A 20,248-nucleotide genomic window follows, 5' to 3' on the forward strand; every position below is an offset into this window, starting at 1 on the left:
GAACTCTACTCCGCAAACATCCACAATTGAGCTGCGAGCAAAGAAAGGCTGACCTCCCAAAAGATAATACTCTACACTCCCGCAGAGTGAGAGCGAATCAAGGGGTGGGAGGAAAACGGAGGGTGGAGGAGGAGACCAAGGGGACGCTTTTCCAAAAGGCCGGCGCTGGTGAGGGCAGAAAGCGATCGGTCGCCAGACTTCAAGGCGGGAATCGGCGCAGACGAAGCACCGGGGCAGATCCCGGGATTCCTGAGGCCGGAACAATGGCTTTGCTGATGTTCAATTGTAATCAGTGCTGCTGCAGAGGTGCCCTCGAGCTCCAAGATTTTTCTCCTCTGTCTGCATCATCACCTTTCGTCTGCTTTCGGCCAAGGAGAAAGGGGAGAGGGGGGGGGGAGAGAGCAGGGAGGCGGCGCACGGATTTCGTCCTCCTTTCTTGCCCTCCGCGCTTTCTGAAAAAGAAGACAGGTGTTGCCTCTTTGTTACGGATGGGAATCCGGAGCTGAATGCTGCAGGGTTCTTGCAAGCGAGTTCACTGGGTGATGCACAAAAGAAAGAGCAAGCTTCCTTTTGCAGCCAGTTCCGACTTGTACAGCTCGGTGGAGACCTCTAGCACGGAACTGCTGCAAGAAAATCCATGCCAAAGACGTGGAAGCAGGAGGGGAGCGGGAAGGAGGCGGGAAAGGAGGACGATAGACCTCCCTCCTTGTCTTTTTCTCTCTCTCCCCCCCCCCTCGCCCCCGCTCTCGTTCTTTCATCGGAGGAATTCTAGACGCATCTTAGCTACTAGGCTTGCATTCCGGCAGGATCTGGAGAGCAAGGGCGGAGTCCCTAACGGTGCCAGGCGGGGAGCGTTTCCCTCGGCGGGGACGTTTACCCACTCGTTGAATGTTGCTTTTACACGCACAGGACGCGTGTCTTAAGAGAGAGCGAGCGGTGCCCTTCCAGAGATAGGCCTGGACCGCTTGCTGGTGGGATGATTCGCCATTGTTTTTCCCTGGGGAAATCTTCACTATTGCTCTTGCCGCGTTAAAAGAGCCGTCCGACTGGAGAACAGCTCCTACGGTTTTCTAAAATGACTAAATTAGAAGGGCATTTTGCTTTTTACAGTCGAAAGACAAATAACAGATGGCACCGAGGAAACACATAAGATGGGTGGGTCGCGTTTGTCGGTGGCCCCAGCGGGAACGGCTTACTTTTTTGTATTTTTTAGATTCCACACAAAGAACGTCATTGTTGCGAGTATCTTATGTGGGGGCTAGAGAGTTTCATTTTCTGGAGGAACTCCCGTTTACACAAAACCTCGGAATTCCCTTTTCTTTTAGAAATCAAACGCAAGCCATAGGCCCAGGTCAGCAAAACTACGCTGGTTGCCGTGCCTTTGCTTCCCTTCTAAAAAAATGGAAACGGTGTTATTTATAAGGCTCAGCAGAATTTGGCCTCATATTTGTGCCAAGCAATCTACCTAAACCAAATACGCAAAGATTGGGCTTGAAAGTGTTCCTAATTGGGAACCTTACATCCTGGCTTTTAATCTCATACCTTCTTGAAATTTAGCAAAAGCTAAGTCTCTCTCGTCCCAGCTTCTGCCAACCTAGCAGTTCGAAAGCACGTAAAAATGCAAGTAGAAAAATAGGGACCACTACGGTGGGAAGGTAACAGCGTTCCGTGCGCCTTTGGTGTCTAGTCACACTGGCCACATGACCACGGAGACGTCCTCGGACAAGCGCTGGCTCTTCGGCTTTGAAATGGAGATGAGCACCGGCCCGTAGAGTCGGAAACGACTAGCACGCATGTGCGGGGGAACCTTTACCTTTTTAAGTTTCTCTTAGTTTGGGTCCTGGTTCTGTTTCTCCATACATAAATGTCCCTAACAAGAAGGGTAACATATTTTTTCACCACCTTTTATTACTGAAGTTTTTGGGGGTTGTTTTTTTTTGCTTGTGAGGATTTTTCTTTCATGGATGCCAAAAAACAACAACAAAACCCCACCCACTTATTAGCCAACCTGAAGTGTAACTGGAAGGAATTTTCTGTCCTTTACTACAAGCCACAAGAACAATGGCATCCCTCTTGGCATGGGAAAGCCTAGTTTGGCCTGAGCTAGGCAGAGGATAGATAGATACATAGGTAGGTAGGTAGGTAGGTAGGTAGATAGATAGATGGATAGATAGATAGATAGATAGATGATAGATAGATAACCTGCATTGTCATTTTTTTCTGTGGGCACAATGGCACACATTAAAAATGAAATTTAGTTGCTTCCTCTCAAAGTGTACACATATAACACATTTAAAACATACTATATAGACCTACACCTTACATATAAGTAACATACAAATATTATTCACTGTCCATCTTGAATACATAATGGAAGGAGGAAGCTTTAGAGTTCACAAGGTTAATACTGTATGGAACAAAGTTGTGACTGAATCTGGATCCTAGCACCATCAGACAGAAGGCATTGTGCAAATCTTCTGTCTTTCTATTTAAAGGGATTTTTGTGGAAAGAAAAAAATCAGCAATAAATTACAAATGGAAGGTCTTGGTTACTTTCAGCTAAATTGTGATTGCAGAGTGATGCCTCTAACTGTTCTAACACCAAACTAATTTGTTCTACTTCTTCATTCTTCTGTCAAATGATTTTTTTGGTTATTGTTGTTTTTTGTCCTTGAAGACCGGATCCACTTCTCATGATCTGTGACTTATTGAATTTATTTTATAGTCTGTCTTCTCTTCCAAGAGCTTAAGGCAGTATTCATAGGATCTTCCTTCATTTTATAATCTCAACAGCCATCTGCAATGGAGGTACTCCTCAACATACAGGAGTTCATTTAGTGACTGTTCAAAGTTACAACGGCACTAAAAATGTGGTTTACTGCTATTTTTCACAGTTACAGCCTTGGCGGCATCCCCATGATAATATAATCAAAATTCAGATGCTTGGCACCTGTTTCATATTTGTGACCATTGCTGTGACCCAAGGTCATGTGATCCCCTTTTGCAACTTTCTCATAAGCAAAGTCAATGGGGAAGCCAGATTCAGTTAACAACCAGATTATTGATTTATCAACTGCAATGGCAAGAAAAGTCACAAAATAGGGCAAAACTCACTTAAAAATGTCTCATTTAACAACAAAAATTTTGGGCTCAATTGTGATCGTAAGTCAAGGACTACCTGTATTGGTTAGACTGAGACAGATTAACTAGCACAAGAGTAGCTTGGTGAATTTCCAGGACTGAGTTTTGGGAGTTTGGAGAACCATGGATGTGCCCATTCCCTTCTGGTCAATAGCTAGCCACTGCTGCAGCCAATATCTTTTCCCAATATTTTTTTGAATTGAATATTGGTTGTAGTTGAAAATAGAAAAATGTTGTAAAATAATTAAGATATATTTATAAATTAGGTATTGTTTATTGTCCTGTGCTTTTGGAAAAGACAAAAGGAACTAAAAAACCCCACCAAGTTGCCAAGGAGATGGCAAATTTTGGAAGAAAATTATTGGAAAAAAATGAAACGTAGCTAGTGACCAGAAGGAACATCCATGGTTCCTAAAACTCCCAAAATATGCCTCTGAACATATGTGAAACATAGAATTTAACTTCATCTCCAAGATAACAGCTTGTACTATAAAGCATAAAAGGTTTTTTCACACCTTGCACTTGTTATGGAATAATATGTTGGTATAATGGGAGAGGATAGCTGTAGGCTGCTTCATTCATGGGTTGGGAGTGAAATGAGGAAAACATTATACGGGTAAGGAGAAAGTTTGGGTTCAGGCATGATAATACTACTGTGAATGGGGATAGGGCGTAACTAACTCAAAGTAGGCTAAACAACTTTAACCCTGAGAGGTATGCAGGTAGACTTATTCACGCATGCAAAATCCTATTATGTCAATAAACCAAATATTCCCCAAATTTTCCAAATTTTGTGTCTATTTTCATGGACAAGATTTTTTTTCACTCATGAGATCATGATTTGTTTTCCTTTAATACGTAAAATTTGCATTTCAAATTTGGTCCTACATTATATCTATACCTAGTCTGTGGGAGTGTTTGAAAGTATTAAAAGCACCTTTATTCAAATGCCACTTCAATACAATGCAGAAATATTTGGTATCAGATAAAAAGCTTTTTGATTGTTCTGGATAATCTCATTATTTCAATAGGTGGCATTTAATAAAATATAGTACCCCTGGAGGATTGTAGCTGAGATTTTATTTTACGGATTACAATGAAGGGCAAAAGCAAAGAAGAAATATATATATATTTGTTTTCTGAGGTTTTCGCGGGTGTTTGTATGTGGATCTTTGGTCATTCAGGTTTTTCCCCACGTAGAATTGAAGGTGTAAAAGCAACGTTTCGACGAAATCCCATTCTATATATGAGAATAAGTAATCCAATCCTATAAGGTCTAGGATAGAGGTGTATAACTGATAGCCAAGAGGCACATGTGCCCTCAAAACCTTGCATTCAACTTCAACATCACTTAAAAATTGTGCCAAACATAATTTTAACCCAGTTAAATTTTAAATTAAATTAACTTTGCTGGCTCAGTAATAAATCACAGATCAGATACTTCATGGCTTAGTTTAATCTCAAAAGACAATTCTAGGCTAGATTAAAATCTTTATTGTTAAATAATAAAGACAAGAATAAAATTACATGAAATAGATGACTACAAGTGTAATGTTGAGAAATATACCCATGTGTTTTAAACATAGTATTTTTTCTCTCTTATTCCCATGAATTAATGGATTGTTGGCATTGTACCTGGTTCTGAAGCAGAGCGGGCTTAACATAATGGCCATGTCTGCTTGGAGAACCATTGGTTCCAGCCTCAACCTTCACTCTGTTCCCTTCTCCAGCCTCTACCTTATCCCTTTCAGGTGTCCTCAGTCAAGCCAGTGGGAGTTTCCATCTCTTCAATTCTGTCAAGAACTTCCCCATTTCAGAATTTTCCACTTCTCTCCCTTCCTGACTTGATACAGAGGAAAGAGGTCTTCTCTTTTCTTTGCCTTCATTGTTCCTGCTCAGGATCAGAACTATTGGTAGATGCAGAACCTTTATTGCACAGCCAGTTGGGTAGCTTGCAACTGTGAGGGTCTTGCGAATGGAACTGTGAAAGGGGGCAGCATAGGTGATTATTGTATATTACCTTCCTAAAATGTCTTGTGTCTGGGTGGCCTTCTAGAAGAACTCAAAAGTCTAAACTACACTATACCACAAATGCTTTCTTCCCTTCACCAAGAAGTGGGAATGTGTAGAGTACATTCTAGGACCAGAAGGAATCAGTGGAAAATACGGTGCATTTTCAATATGCCTGGAAATTGCAAATAAAAAGCCATAGACCTGATCAATGCTATCACAGAGAATGGTCTTAACAAACTAGGCCTTTAACTTAGATGGTCATGTGGAGGGGAAATTCTGGGGTAAGGTAGGTAGGTTTGAAGCTCATCACTTATGTAGGAAGGCTAACATGAAGTAGCTGATCTTTCAGCAAGTACTGACAATCTAACATTCCTAGAGAATACAAAGATTTTGTAATTGGAAAGAGCTATAGGCAGTAGACAAGGATAACAGGCAAATTGTTGGTAGTTTTAAAAGGTGCCAACTGAGTGGAAGTGAATTTAGGCCAATAGTGTTTTATATAACAGTGAAGGTATTTCTGAGGTCTGATCATTAAAACCTTGCCTGGAAGTAGGAAAAATATGACAGTGGTTAGTGATGCCATTCCATACAGTCCAACAAACCCATTAGAGATGAAATAATCACCATATTCCCTGTGTGCCCAACTAGATTTGAATTAATGCATCATTGTGTCTCATGTGTAGTTAGCTCATCTCTGATTTTATCTGATAGTTCCTTTCTGAATTGCTTAGTTAAGGTTTCCATTCCAATACATATCCTGAGCTAATTGCTGAAATTCCCACAAAAGCTTTTATCTTGACAAAGGCAGCAGATTTCATGTTAACAGTCTTACTTGACTGAATCCTCAAAAATATTTCTTGCACATCCCACCAAATTCATACAGTTTGTAGTTATAAATCCTAATGGACTTAGTTGGTAGGAAATCATCTGATTTTAGCTGTATGGTTCAAGGAAGGAGGCAGTAAATTCTCTTGGGTACTTACAGTTGTCTGACAGGGATAGAGTACATACGCTAGGTGCCAATGTAAGAATTTTCATACTGATAAAGTAGCTAATAACTGTTACATAGGCCAGATTCAGATGCACATTGGTCCATCTTCATAGATGGGTAGTTTTTTTCCTCATTACACTAAAAGCCAAAGACTAAGAAAGCTAAAGTCGCCATCAGGAAAGCTAAGGCTGACTCTATTCCTATAGTCTTTCTTGTACCAATTTTTATTCAAGATTTCATTGTCTTGCTTGGCTAACTTATTGCTAATATAAATTTCAAATTGGGAAGGGCTGCCGTTCATTTCTGGTTAATGTGATTTTATTAATTGAGATTTTTAATTGATGAGTTTTAATATTTAACATTGTTAATTTGCATATTATTATTAGCCACTTTTAGTACTTTTGTAGAGAAAAGTCAAGTTATAAATTACCATATTTTATATAATGCAGTAGGGCCACACACATACACACGCATACACATACATTCATAAGAAAGTCCCATTGATGGCACTTCCTTCAGTTAAGGTAATTAGAACTGCAATCGCTAATATACTGTATGTTTACGCTTAAAGTATGACCTTTAAATTAGCAGTTAAATATTTAAAAGAAGAAAAACATAACTTCATGTTAACAATTCAGATTATGCGTAAGCACATGGAGAATGGATTATAAAGGACAATAAGGTTTTAAAGTGTCCTCATTGAATATTGTGCTGGTGGGAGGGAGGGAGAAAGCATGAAGCAATAAATAAATCATGTCAAGGAGAGGCTAATGAAAGGAACTGAGGGATCATTTTACAGACTTAGCTTCCACTGAGGTACAGTGGGGAAGCTGTCTTCCATGGCAAATTTTGAACATACGGTAATTAAGGCAGGCAAACTGAGTTACTTTATTGCCACACAGGATTGTTATTGTCAAATACAATATATACATATACATAAACATAAACATAAACGTATACGTATACATATACATACGCACACACACGCGCACACACACACACACATATACACTGCCTCATATGCAATCAGCCCTGGTTCGAATCTCAGATGGGTATAGCTGGCTGATGACGACTAACAAGTCAGAAATGCATCTCAGTTTCCCTTTAATTCTTTGTTAGTAATTTACACAAATATATGAATTGTCCGGTGTGACTACTGCCTGTTCGATAGCCTTCAAGATAGGCTGAAAACAGGAAATAAAGATTTGCCCCATGTTTGGGGCCTAGCAAGGTAATCTAAATAGTTAACATTTGAAACATATCTTCCCTTGCAGAAAAAAAGCTAACAGAGCGAGAGAGACCTTGTGGCTTAGAGGCAAATAACACTGCCTCATATGCAATCAGCCCTGGTTCGAATCTCAGATGGGTATAGCTGGCTGATGACGACTAACAAGTCAGAAATGCATCTCAGTTTCCCTTTAATTCTTTGTTAGTAATTTACACATATATACATATATACATATATACACATACACATACACATACACATACACATACACACATACATATATATATATATATATATATATATATATATATATATATGGATAAACTTTATGGAGTCAGAGCGAAGAAAGGTATCATCAATTTAAAAAAAATCCAAGGTAAATAGGTTTGGACTGGCCCTGCAGAGAACTGGGTTCAAAGCCACTCCCAGCACTGCAAGATCACTTTTGGGGTTGTCACCTTCTCTCAGCCCAGTTCCACCTACCTCACAGGTCGGTGGTGGCTGTGAAGAATAGGAGGAGAGAAGGGCAAGAGATGGGGTATGAAACCTCAACGAATGGGCACGATTAAAGGTACAAAACAAGTGTGCCTAAATGGAGGAAATACCCAAGGATTTATTTCAAAGGCAAGAGGCCAAGAAAAATGTGCGGAAGAAGGGACCTTGTGGAACTGCATTTCCCCTCATGCCGACCTAAGCTGACTCGCTTTAAACACGGATTTCCGCCTATCTGGAGCCCCGGAGAGGCAGGCAACGAAGGGGAAAAGCGACAGGCCGAATTAAAGACGGGTGGGGGGGCCGGATTCAGACAAGGCGGACAGTGGGCTGCTCGTCTGGCGTTGGCAGACGAAGAGACGCCTTCGCCGGCAGGGAAGGTGGAGAAACGGCGCTCGACTCGGCGAGACTGGCGAGCCACCAAGGAGGAACCAGCCGCCCGCTCGCTCGCTGAAGCCGGGGCGAGCGAAGGAGGCGACAGTCGTGTAACTGAGCGAAAGCGAGGCGGAGCCGCGCCTCTGACGCTCAGGAAAGGCGGGCTCAGCGCCGGGAATAGCCTCAGCTGCCTTTGACAAGCGGGAGGAGACCAGCTAGCCTGCAGGGAGCAGGTGGACGGAGCGGCGCTGATGGAGCCCACCGCGTCCGGCAGAGGGGGCGAGGACGAGGGAGATTAGCGGGACGGGCGGCGGCGGCGGCAGAGGAGGAAGAGGAGGGCACCGCCGCAGTGAGTGAGTGAGCGACCGCCGGCGAGCGAGCGAGCGAGCGAGCGAAGGAGAGCGAGCAAGGCGGGGAGCAGGGAAGCGGACCGGGATCCTGGTTGCGGGAGGATGGGTAACGCCGACTCCAAGCTCAACTTCAGGAAGGCGGTGATCCAGCTCACCACGAAGACTCAGGTGAGCGGCTTGCGAAACAGCTCGGCCCATCTCATTGCTTTACAGCAGAGGCGTCCGGGGCAGGTGGGGACTGGGAAAAGGCCTTTCGAGAGGGGCTTTGGAGGAGGAGGGCTGGTCGGTCAGGGCATTTTATCAGCAGCAAGCCGCGGGGTGGCGTCGGCGGGGAGTACTTTCGGCTGCGGGGTCGCAACAGGATCTCTTTCGCCGCCGCCCTGGGGGTGTTGGCTTCGGGGACACATAATTCGATTGGAGAAGAGCTGGCGATGGTTCAGAAAACCCTGTTGGGGTTTCTGATGGCTGATCCTTGACGGGCATGGGCATCCACAGCCAGGGCTGGGTCGCCAGCCCCTTTGCCTGCAGCATCGCGACTCCACAGGCTTCCAGTTTGCTACCTGCTTCACGTGGCACCCCCAGAAAAATCGGTGTAGCCCTCCGCCGGCTATGCTTCTCCTGAAGTTCAGACCGTAAGCAAGCTGGCTTTCATTCAGGGCTTTCAGGATTTAGGCCTAAGAACAGTATCCATCTGACTCTATAGCTGGAGAACCGGTTAGATTAAGATGCAAGGAAAACAGCCTTGTGAAAATCGGAAAGATAGCGTTTTTAGTAATGCCGTGCAATGGATAGAATGCCACAATATTCACCAAAATAACTATCACAACATGGGTAGAAATGAATCACGACTTTTTTTTTTCAGCAGTGGGGTGAGCACAGTTTTGTTATGATGCATCCAGCCTGAGGGCCGGCAGTTTGATACCCCTCCATTAATGGCATGACATTCCCATGTAAGCTGCCTTGAGCTCTATTATTCTTAACAATCTAATAATTTCTATTTGTTTATGGAAGCTTGGAGAATAAAAATTTCTTAGAGCCTCAGGCTGATGTCAGGTGCACAAAGGTATTATCAGGGAGAAAAATTCTCAATAACTAGTAACCTATAGGCAAGAGTCACTGAGTACAATCCTGGCAAGTACAACAGCTGTTACAACTTCAGAAACATCCCACGCACTAGAAGCAGGTTGGAAAACCTAGTAATGATTGCTAATGAAAGGCCTTTACTTTGTATTTGAGGTAAGAGAAGTGATCACTTAAAAAAAATTAGTTACAGTTTGAAATGTGAATCTGGAACATATTATAGAACAACCTTGTGGTACTCTTGGTTCAAAATACAAGTAATTCTCTGCAGTTTCCAAATGCTTAAATTTAGTTATCATTCTGAGAGGCAGTTATAGTGAAGTAATGCAGAGATACTGTGTTATTAATTTCAAAATGTCAATTTAAATTTTTTTACACTGGAGTAATTTTGCCTTAAATTTGTAGGCAGTATTTAAATAGTATTTTACCAATGAACAAAACACAATACAATAGCAACAAAATAATATCCTTTCCTTAAGGAAACTAGTTGATCATATATATTTTTTTGCTTTCTCCTGTGCTCCTAATGCCAGGTCACTTCTTCGCTATTTTTTTTTAAGATCGTGTCTCACTATGTTTAAGAACAGTTGCAAAAGCAATAAGTAATGCTTGCAATCTCATAGAACAGGTTGTGTTTTCCAGAAGCATTTAATGTCTTGACTTTTACAGAGATCCATGTATTTTTAAACTTGGGCTTGCCTTGGGCAACAGATTAGAGAAATTAAAGCAGTTTCCATAGTGCTATTAAATCTATTTTCCTCAATAACACTCTAATTGGAAAATACTTACCTGTAGCTGAATACATTGAATACCAGGGGTCTTCAAACTTGGCCCTTTTATGACTTGTGGACTTCAACTCCCAGAATTCCTCAGCCAGCATGCTTGGCTGAGGAATTCTGGGAGTTGAAGTCCACAAGTCATAAAAGGGCCAAATTTGAAGACCCCTGCTGAATACCTTTCTTTTGAAAGGACTTTGTAGTAGCTATACAAGTAGTCCTTGACTTACGACCACAATTGGGATCAGAATTTCTATTGCTAAGCAAGGCTTAAGTGATGGCCAATTTTATGGCCTTTTTTGCCACTGTTGTTAAGTGAATCACTTAATCACATTACAGCTGAGTGAACCAAGCAGTCATTAAACAAATCTGGCTTTCCTCATTGACTTTGGTTGTAGGAAGCCATTGGGAAGGTCACAAATGGTGGTCACATGACCCCAGGAGGCTGCAGCCATCATAAATATAGACAGGTTGCCGAGTGCCCAAATTCTGATCATGAGAACATAGGGATACTGCGATGGTCGTAAGTGGGAGAACTGATTGTAAATCATTTTTTCCAGTGCTGTTGTAACTCCAAACAGTTGCTAAACAAATGGTTGTAAGCTGAGGATTACTTATAGAGTAAAAAAATGAATAAATATACATAATAAAATAGATGCACAGGCAGAACTTGTAATATTAGCAAAACAGGGTAATATATAACTAAAACCCAGTAAAGGATCCTGAACTCCTCATAATTCTTTGCTTCTGTTATGTATTTGTTCAATATCTTGGAGTTTGAATGAAGAGTGGAGAGCCAAGAGAACATACGGTAATTATAGAAGTTAATAATGTAATGTTAGAGCCAACGTGTGGAACACTGAAAACGTTAGTCTAGGAATGGAGAGATTCAGGTTGTAGTCCACCCTCAGCCATGGAAGTTAATTTGAGCTCTGTGCGAATGTCACATTGTCTCAATCCAATCTATCTCAGAGGATTGACTGCTGTGGGAAAAAATAGGGAGTGTAAAATATGTGCCACCTTGACTCCTGAATGAGAGGTGGAATATAAATAAGGATAGAAAAGTTTTGTCTGTTTTTTTTTTACTCATGCTAATATATTATTTGTATTATGTATCTCCAAATGGTAAAAGGTGAAAAATAATTGTAGAGAAGTCTGGCCAAAAAAGCAACCTACTTAAGTTCAGTTAAACTTACTATGGGTTAGTTAAATACAAAATTGCAACCATGGTGTAAACTTTATTTTAAAACATCTAACATAATCCATGATTGTGTTTGCTGACTTTAAAAAAGAACTTGAAATAGTTTGCTGATTTTGAAGTGAACAAGTATGGAAAATGGTGGGAAGAATGCTATGAGGAAAAGTGGGTAGAAAGGCAGTAGAATACCTATATGCACACACTTGAAAGGCACTCCTAGCAGATTTTTGTTTGAGCTGGTCACTGAAAGATCTATGACAAGATACAGCACTAAACTTATGAACCACACAGTGTGTAGAATGTAGTACTGCAGGCTAATCCTGCTGAGTGCCCGTTGCCTGCAATTTGTCAGTTTGATTCTCATTGGCTCAAGGTTTACTCAGCCATCCATTATTTTGTATTGTATGCAAAATTGCATTATTTTGCATAAAGCTGTTTACGTAAGTCATTCTAAAGTAGAAATTAAGAAAAATAATAGAATAAAATAAAGTAAAAATAAAATTGTTATCTTAAAATTAATGAAGTAGAGCAATTAAAATCTGGCTGAGACCTATAAAACTGCAAGCAATTAATAGTCTAAATGCTACATATAACTAAAATAAATAACTATAGTAAAAAGACATAAGCACTGGGATTTGTAGAACGCTAAAGCTGTGCTACCCTATATTGAGTCTAATGCTTGCTGAAATTCTCTTAGGATTTGTTGAAATTATGACAGTTATGATCCAACCAACTACAACAAAAAATAGCAAAATAAAACATATTGGTTTTTTTAATTTAAAAGGGAAAAAAAGAGGTGGGAAGGATGGAAACTAGGGTAAAATATATTGAATTAGATAAGGCTCAGCATCAATTGTTTACATTTGGTCATAGCTCTGACACAGAACCAGGCTGAATTTAATTATAAAGAAAGGGCATTTCCTTCATAGAGTATCAGTGCAGGTGAGCTGATAACAATAAAATACAGCTTTATGATTTAGGCTAAAACTTTCCCTGGTCAACGGGATCCAAACAAGCCAAATCCAAGGTTCAGGTCCAGCTAGGAACAGGTAGCTTATTAAGCTAATTAACTTTATTAAAGAACATCAAAAGATCTCCATTTTTGCTTGTGAACAGGATTTTATTTAGAAGTAGACTTACTCAAAAGTTTTGTTTTTTCCCTGTCCATTAGTTTGGTTATTACCTTCTGTAATATTCCGTGGAATTGCATTCCATGTAATTCAGCAATGACTTTATTGGCACTTCAGTCTTGGAGGAATACTTTTTGGGGGTCTTCTCTTAAAGGATTTTTGCCTCAGTTTCCAGATGTAATTTACTCTATGATAGGGAGCTTTAGATCTTTCTGGTATTTAGTGATGATATTTAATTATATTTAGTTTAATTATAGTTTTGTATTTAGTCTGTATATTTGTCAACTCCTCGTCTTCGCCTGGGAAACAAGCACACAGGAAAAACCACGACGAAGTACGGATGACTGGAGAGAGTACCTTTAATAGCAGGATCTCTAAGCATTAACAAAGTCAGCGTTGGGAACCACTCGTCCCAACACTTCTTTTAAACGTAACTACTAATTGAGTAATAGCCCCACCCGTCAGACCCACCCGTTAGCCCCACCCTCCCCTACGCAGACCAGCATCTGCCTGAACCACGTAAAACCCCACCCCTCTATCCTGGCACCCCACGCCCTGCATCCGCCCCTGACGCCGAAGTCCATACAGCGCGAAGGAAGGTGTAAGTCCAATATCCCCCTCCCTCACCCCCTGGAATCCCTAACGTGCTCCCCTCCACCAACCCGGTGCTTCGTGTCACACCCGTTTCAGGCCGCTGTACAGCTGTTAAGGCTGGCGCGGCTCCCCCGTGCGCGACGAGACCCATTTTCGGCCGCCCAACAACCGTTTGGGCAGGGGCAGGTCCTTTGCCACGCGCTCCCGGCCGCTGATCAGCTGTGCAAGCAGGCGCGGCCTTGGTGTTGACGCCCGGGGTCTCCGTCAGCCGCCGAGCAGCTGGTCGAAAAGCAACGGCTCTAGCGCGGGCGCCCGGGGTTTCCTTCGGCCGCGGATCAGCTGATAGGCGCGGCTGCGGCTGCAGGCCGCCCGGGGTCTCCGTCGGCCGCCGAGCAGCTGGTCGAAAAGCAACGGCTCCAGCGCGGGCGCCCGGGGTTTCCTTCGGCCGCTGAGCAGCTGTCGGGCGCGGCTGCGGCTGTGGCTGCGAGCTGCGGGCGGTGACTGGATCCCTCTCCCGGTGAGTATGTCGAGCCTGAGGGGCTCGACAATATTATTATTTACTTTCCAAATTAGGAATATTTTGTGAAATCCAATTATACAAGTAATTTAAAATAAATTTTATATTGTTGTCCTTGACTGTTTGGACAAAATAAAAATCAAATGGCAACTAATGGCATCAAGTGGCAACTAATTTACGGTATGCTAGACATAATACTTTTTGTAATGCTAATAAACCAGGTAGATGGTTAGCTTATTTGTTAAGGAAGAAGCAAAGGGCTTCTAATATAGATAGAATAGAACATAAGGGTAAAGTAGTGTACCAGCAGAGTTTTATCAAAAAGACTTTTGTTGATTTTTATTCTAAGTTGTATGCTAGAGATAAGATTAGAGATGTAGATATAGATAATTATTTGATAAGAGCTAATATTCCTGTTCTTACGCAAGAACAAAAGGAAGGGATGAATCAATTGATAACTGATGAAGAATTTTTTTTAGCAATTAAACAACTGAAAGTGGGTAAAGCACCGGGTACGGATGGATTGACTGCTGTGTATTATAAAAATTTACAGTTAGAGATGGTGAAGCCTTTAAGGGAATTGTTCCAGACAATTCAAATGGGAGGAGGGGTACCTCCGTCTTGGAAGACTGCTTTTATTTCTTTGATCCCGAAGGAAGATCAGGATGTCACCCAAGCAAAAAATTATAGGCCAATATCACTTTTGAATACGGACTACAAGATATTTGCCAAAGTTTTAGCTAACAGATTAATGAGGGTAGTACAACAAGTAATTCATGGTGATCAAACTGGGTTTATAAGTGGTAGACAAATGAAGAACAATGTGAGACATATTGTAGATTTGTTGGAATTTTTGGAAAGAAACAATCAGATCCCTGCAGCGCTGATCTTTTTGGATGCTGAAAAAGCCTTTGATCAATTGGATTGGCAATTTCTGATGAAAGTATTAGAGAAAATGGAATTTGGGGATAAATTTTTACAACCAATCAGGGCAATATATCAAAAGCAAACAGCCCGCATAATAGTTAATAATAGTCTGACTGAAGTATGTAATATTGAAAAAGGTACAAGGCAGGGGTGCCCGTTGTCACCTCTATTATTTGTTTTAACATTGGAAATATTACTGATTAAAATACGTGATTCGGATAAAATTAAGGGAATTCAAATTAGAGACCAGGATTATAGATTGAGGGCATTTGCAGATGATCTGGTTGTTACAGTGACTCAGCCTGATTATTCAGTTGTAGAATTGATGGAGATAATAACGCAATATGGGAAAGTTTCTGGATTTAAGATCAATATACAAAAAACTAAAATGTTGTCTAAAAACATGACAGTATCACAAAAGGCTGTTTTAGAAGAGCTAACGGGATTTGAAATAGTTAAAAGGGTTAAATATTTGGGGATATATTAGTCACCCTCAAATGTGAAGTTATATAAAAATAATTATGAAAAGTTATGGGGAAAAGTACAAAAAGAATTAGATAGTTGGGAAAAATTACAATTATCTTTATTGGGAAGAATTGCAGCAGTGAAAATGAATGTTTTGCCAAAATTTTTATTTTTATTTCAAATGATACCTATACTTAAAAAGGATTTAAATTTGGAGGAATGGCAAAAAGGAGTTAATAAATTTGTTTGGGCAGGGAAAAAGCCACGAGTTAAATTTAAGATAATGCAAGATACGCGTGAAAGAGGTGGTCTTAAAATGCCTAATTTCAAATTATATTATGAAGCTGCTGCTTTGTCAGCAATAAGTGACTGGTTTAATTTAACACAAGCGAGATTATTAAATCTTGAGGGTCATGATTTGTTATTTGGATGGCATGCATATTTATTGTATGATAAGAAGGTGGATAATGTGTTTAAGATACATATATTAAGGTTTGCTCTGTTGCGAGTTTGGAAAAAGTACAGACACAAGTTAAATTATAAGATATCTATTTGGGCAATACCTAAACATGCAATAGAAAATATAAATGTAGGATTCAAACATGATGTGACTACATATAAGGAAATTTTAAGTTTGGAAAGGATTGTATGGCAATTAAAGTCATATAACATTTTAAAAGAAGAAAAGATAGTACAAACTTGGTTTCAGTATGGGCAATTACAGGCTAGGTGGAAAGAGGACCAGAAAACTGGTTTTTTGATGACTGATAAAAACTTGGTAAAGCAAATCAGAGATCAAGGTCAAGCACATATAAAAAGGATATATCTTGCATTGATAGAAATTGATTCAGAGATGGAACTTGTTAAAGATTGTATGATAAAGTGGGCTCAGAATTTTCAAGAAGTTATTACAATGGATACTTGGGAAAGGATTTGGGTGAGAAATGTAAAATTTACACAGGCCCAAAATTTAAGAGAGAACTTTTACAAAATGTTTTATAGGTGGCATTTAGATCCTAAAAAATTAGCAAGTATGTATCCAAACTGCCAGCCCAAATGTTGGAGGTGTGGTTGTGAGGATGCAACGTATTTTCATATATGGTGGACTTGTAAAAAGGTTAAAGCTTTTTGGATAAAAATTTGGTGGAATATGCAAAAGATATTCAAGAAAAGGATAAAGTTTTCTCTGCAATTGTTTTTATTGGGTATTATCACAGATACCACCGTTGTAGATATTAAATTGATGTTGAATTTAATTACGGCAGCGAGACTTTTAGTAGGGCAATATTGGAAGAAGGAAGAACTGCTGACTATAGAAGAATGGACTTTAAAAGTTTCTAACTTGGCGGAGATGGCAAAGATTTCAGCGTATTTGAAAGATCAATCGCAACAGAGATATACTGTGGAGTGGAAGAGATGGATAGATTATATTCAGAATAAATATGGGACTAAAAAGTTTCACTTAGCATTTGAATAAGTAGCGGATTTATATGATGTATAATTAGCTTGTAGTTATTTTATTAAGAGTTAAAGTGCGATAGAATTTAATATCTTATTGTTGTTTGCATATTTTAGATTATGTTTGTTCATATTTTTATACCCTGTATTTAGCTCTGGGGGGAGGGGAGGGGAGAGTTGGGGAGGTTTGGGGAGAGGGGAGGGGGAGGGGAGGGGTTTTGTATTCAAAAATGTACTGTAAAACTTTTCAATAAAAAAATAATAATCAAATCATGCTTTCCTGTTCTCACGCTGGCTGACAGATGTGAGCCACTGGATACAATAGTCTGTTTACATATGTACACACCCTATTTGCCTTTTGTGTAACCTCGCCTCCTAAAATAAACAATTATTTTGAAAGTACCTGACTGCAAACCTAAGCTTGCTTTCTAGTCTTACAAACATTATTGAATTTGTGACTAGATAACACGGTTTTGTTTCATACAATGTATATTTGTATGGATACTTAAATATTCTTTATTTCTGGATTATTGTTTTATCATAATAAAACTAATTTGAAAAGCATTATTTTAAAAAGTCCCTAAAACTATTCTAAAGCCTGTAATTGCATATGAAAGGCCACAAAATAATGCTATTATTTAAGGTTAGGTTTAGCTTAGCAATGATTTGTTGACTAATAATTGGCTAGTTTTGCAGATAGTGCTAAGCCAAAACAAATCAAACCGAACTGCATTATAACTTCTGACAATTTGTGAAAAATAGTATGCAATGAACTGAATTGTCTTGGCAAGGATTTGAACTCAGAACTTCAACATCCAAACTAAAGTATGTTCTTTGTCTTATTTTTAATTTCCCATTATCTGAAAATCCAGCACTGGGACAGCCTGCTTTCCTGTTTAAAAAGGAAGCTCCTTTTTCTCTTCTTTTCACAGATGTATCCTGTTTCCACACGAATTTCACTTAGTAGTTTGTTTTTCTGGAAATTATTAAAGCAACTGAAATCCACATTGGCATTAAAAAATATTTTATGTTTATAAACAAGGCATTTAGCACACTTGCAAGTTCTCATTCAGATAACATATTCACCGTGGATGGCATCCCTGAATCATTTGCTAAAGAGTCTTGTTTGTAAGAATTGCATTTAAAACAGCAGTATTCTTTTTACTTAATATTAATAATTGCTGAGTTAAACCTATTTCTTAAAACTAATTTCTTAATTATTTAAAAATATGTATCTTGCCATTCTTTAGATAACAGTGAAAGGAGAATATAAAATGTACAGCCAAATAGCCTCCTGGTTGGCTGGTGTTTTTTTTTTTTGAAGTAGCCATCAGAGACTAATATTACATAGATAATAAAATATTTCTGAGAAAACAAGGTCATAAAAATAAACCATTATGCAGAAACGAATGTCAGGCAATGTCTTACTAGGTACCCTTGCTTATCAGTTTTTTAAAACAAAATTGAAGACACATCTGAAGGCATTCCATGGATCAAATGCCATGCAGGAAAAGGTTCTAATTAAAGGAGTTGCTCACTGGGATATGATTTGAATATTCGCTTCCGGTGAAATGAAAGGAATATAGGGAAGAGGATAGTTCATAAGAGCCCATGTCATTGCCATGTATATAATTTACTGCAGCACGCTGCCTTTAAAGACTGCCTGGAAGTTCTTCAATTGATACACAATATAGCAGCCTAGGTGATCCCAGATGCCTGCTGGTGGACCCATATCACATCTATTTTGCAGCCTTGCATTGACGTTCTATCATCTTTCAAGTGAAATTTTAAAAAATTCAATTGATAAACCCTTTGTGGCTTGGATCCAGGATGGATAGGTCCAACCCCTTTGATTATGCTGGGAGGAACAGCTAGTTGTCCTCATTTTTGGATGGTCAACTGAGGCCTGAAGACATTGTTTTATCTGCCCTCTGGAACAATCTCCTATGAATAGTTCTTTTGTTTTCGACTCTAGTTGTCTCCAGCTTTGGGATGCTATCTGTGATGTATATTTTTATGTTTTAATTTTTGTTTTTTTCTCCATATTGTGAGCCACCATGAGTCTGCATATAATTGCAGCAAGGTATAAAAACAATAGACAAATAAATTACTCCTAGCCCAAATCTTTAAGAGGTTAAACCAGATTGTTAAATTGAGGTCACAAGCCAACTGGCAGGCTGTGCAGGTCAAGCAAGATAGCTACCATATTTTCTGAATGTCTGACATGAATTAGTATTTTGGTTGCAGAATTATGCACTGATTACAGTTGTTGCAAGGTGCTTGCAGAATTTATTAGAGCAGTGCAATTCAGAAATGATTAGGTCATCAATTAGAGCAATAATTCGACTACATCAGAAAACGCTATGGTTGACAAACTAGCTAAATCTAAGAAAGAAATGTTCTTGCTATTGATAGCAATAGCAGTAGCACTTAGACACTTATATACCGCTTCACAGTGCTTTACAGCCTTCTCTTAGTGGTTTACAATGTCAGCATATTGCCACCAATTTGTGTCTCAATTTACCGACATCCAAAAGATGGAAAGCTGAGTTAATCTTGAGCAGGTCAGAATTGAACTGCTGGCAGTCGGCAGAATTAGCCTGCAATACTGCATTCTAACCATTCCGCCACCATGAATATTGAGATCTGTATTTAAAAGAATATCTCTCATTCTAGACCTGATATTCTATCTAGGGAATTATTATTATATATCAAAACCAGACAGTGGAGCAAATCCAAACTCAGATGATTTCCTTTTGTTTTGCCTGAATTATATTAGGAGTCCAGCATGTTTTTTGTCAGGTAGACATGAAAACTATTTACATGTTGATAGCTCCTGATACTGTAGCTGACACAATATTTGTTGAAGGGGCCAGAAAATAAAAGGGTTGTGATTCTCAGTCCATGTCCCATTTGTCATCCAGAAGATGTCCAATGTAGTTAGACCTTTTAAAGTCTAGAGCTGTCCTATGATACCTGCTCATATATCACTAACAAGACTACAGTTACTCAACTCAGAGGATCCAAATGATTTTAATGATCTCAATTTTCTGCATCGGTTTCATGGAGCAGTTATCTTACCCCATGTGGAGACTCAACTACAATGATTTTATCCTTGAGGTCAAAGAAGGATCAGGTACATAGAGGGTTGATTATTGGTTTCCCAGCGCTTCTGTACACATCCTCAGAGTAAACAAAGTGAAGATTACCCAATTTAATCTGAAAAACAGAATCCTTGGTATTTTCCAAAACCATCTTTGATTACTGTATTTAATTCCATGTAAAGCTGTTTACTTAAGCCTTTTCTTCACAAAAAGTCACTGCTGTCTACTCAGCTAGAAATAACTTCATTTGGCTTTGAGTAGACACATAATAGGATTGTGATATACATTATTAGTGTTTTGGAAATGTTTCTGAAGAAGCATTTTAATTCACGTAAAATACACCTCTCTGCTATTCATGGAAGCAGATTGATCTTTTTTTTTGAATCTCATGTAGGCCTAAAAAAAACAT

At 39.6% G+C, this 20,248-nt stretch overlaps 1 protein-coding gene across 1 annotated transcript in view; it reads left to right on the top strand.

The window, feature by feature from the left end:
* Positions 1-8,427: 8,427 nt before the first annotated feature.
* Positions 8,428-20,248, top strand: part of HID1 (HID1 domain containing) — a 61,979-nt gene continuing 50,158 nt past the window's right edge. The window contains exon 1 of the mRNA XM_083352377.1: positions 8,428-8,758. Coding sequence (XP_083208503.1) covers positions 8,693-8,758 — 66 coding nt within the window. The 5' untranslated portion in view covers positions 8,428-8,692. The remainder of the gene's footprint in view (positions 8,759-20,248) is intronic.

The sequence above is a fragment of the Vipera ursinii genome (assembly GCF_947247035.1).
Source record: "Vipera ursinii genome assembly, chromosome: 2".
Taxonomy (NCBI): Eukaryota; Metazoa; Chordata; class Lepidosauria; order Squamata; family Viperidae; genus Vipera; species Vipera ursinii.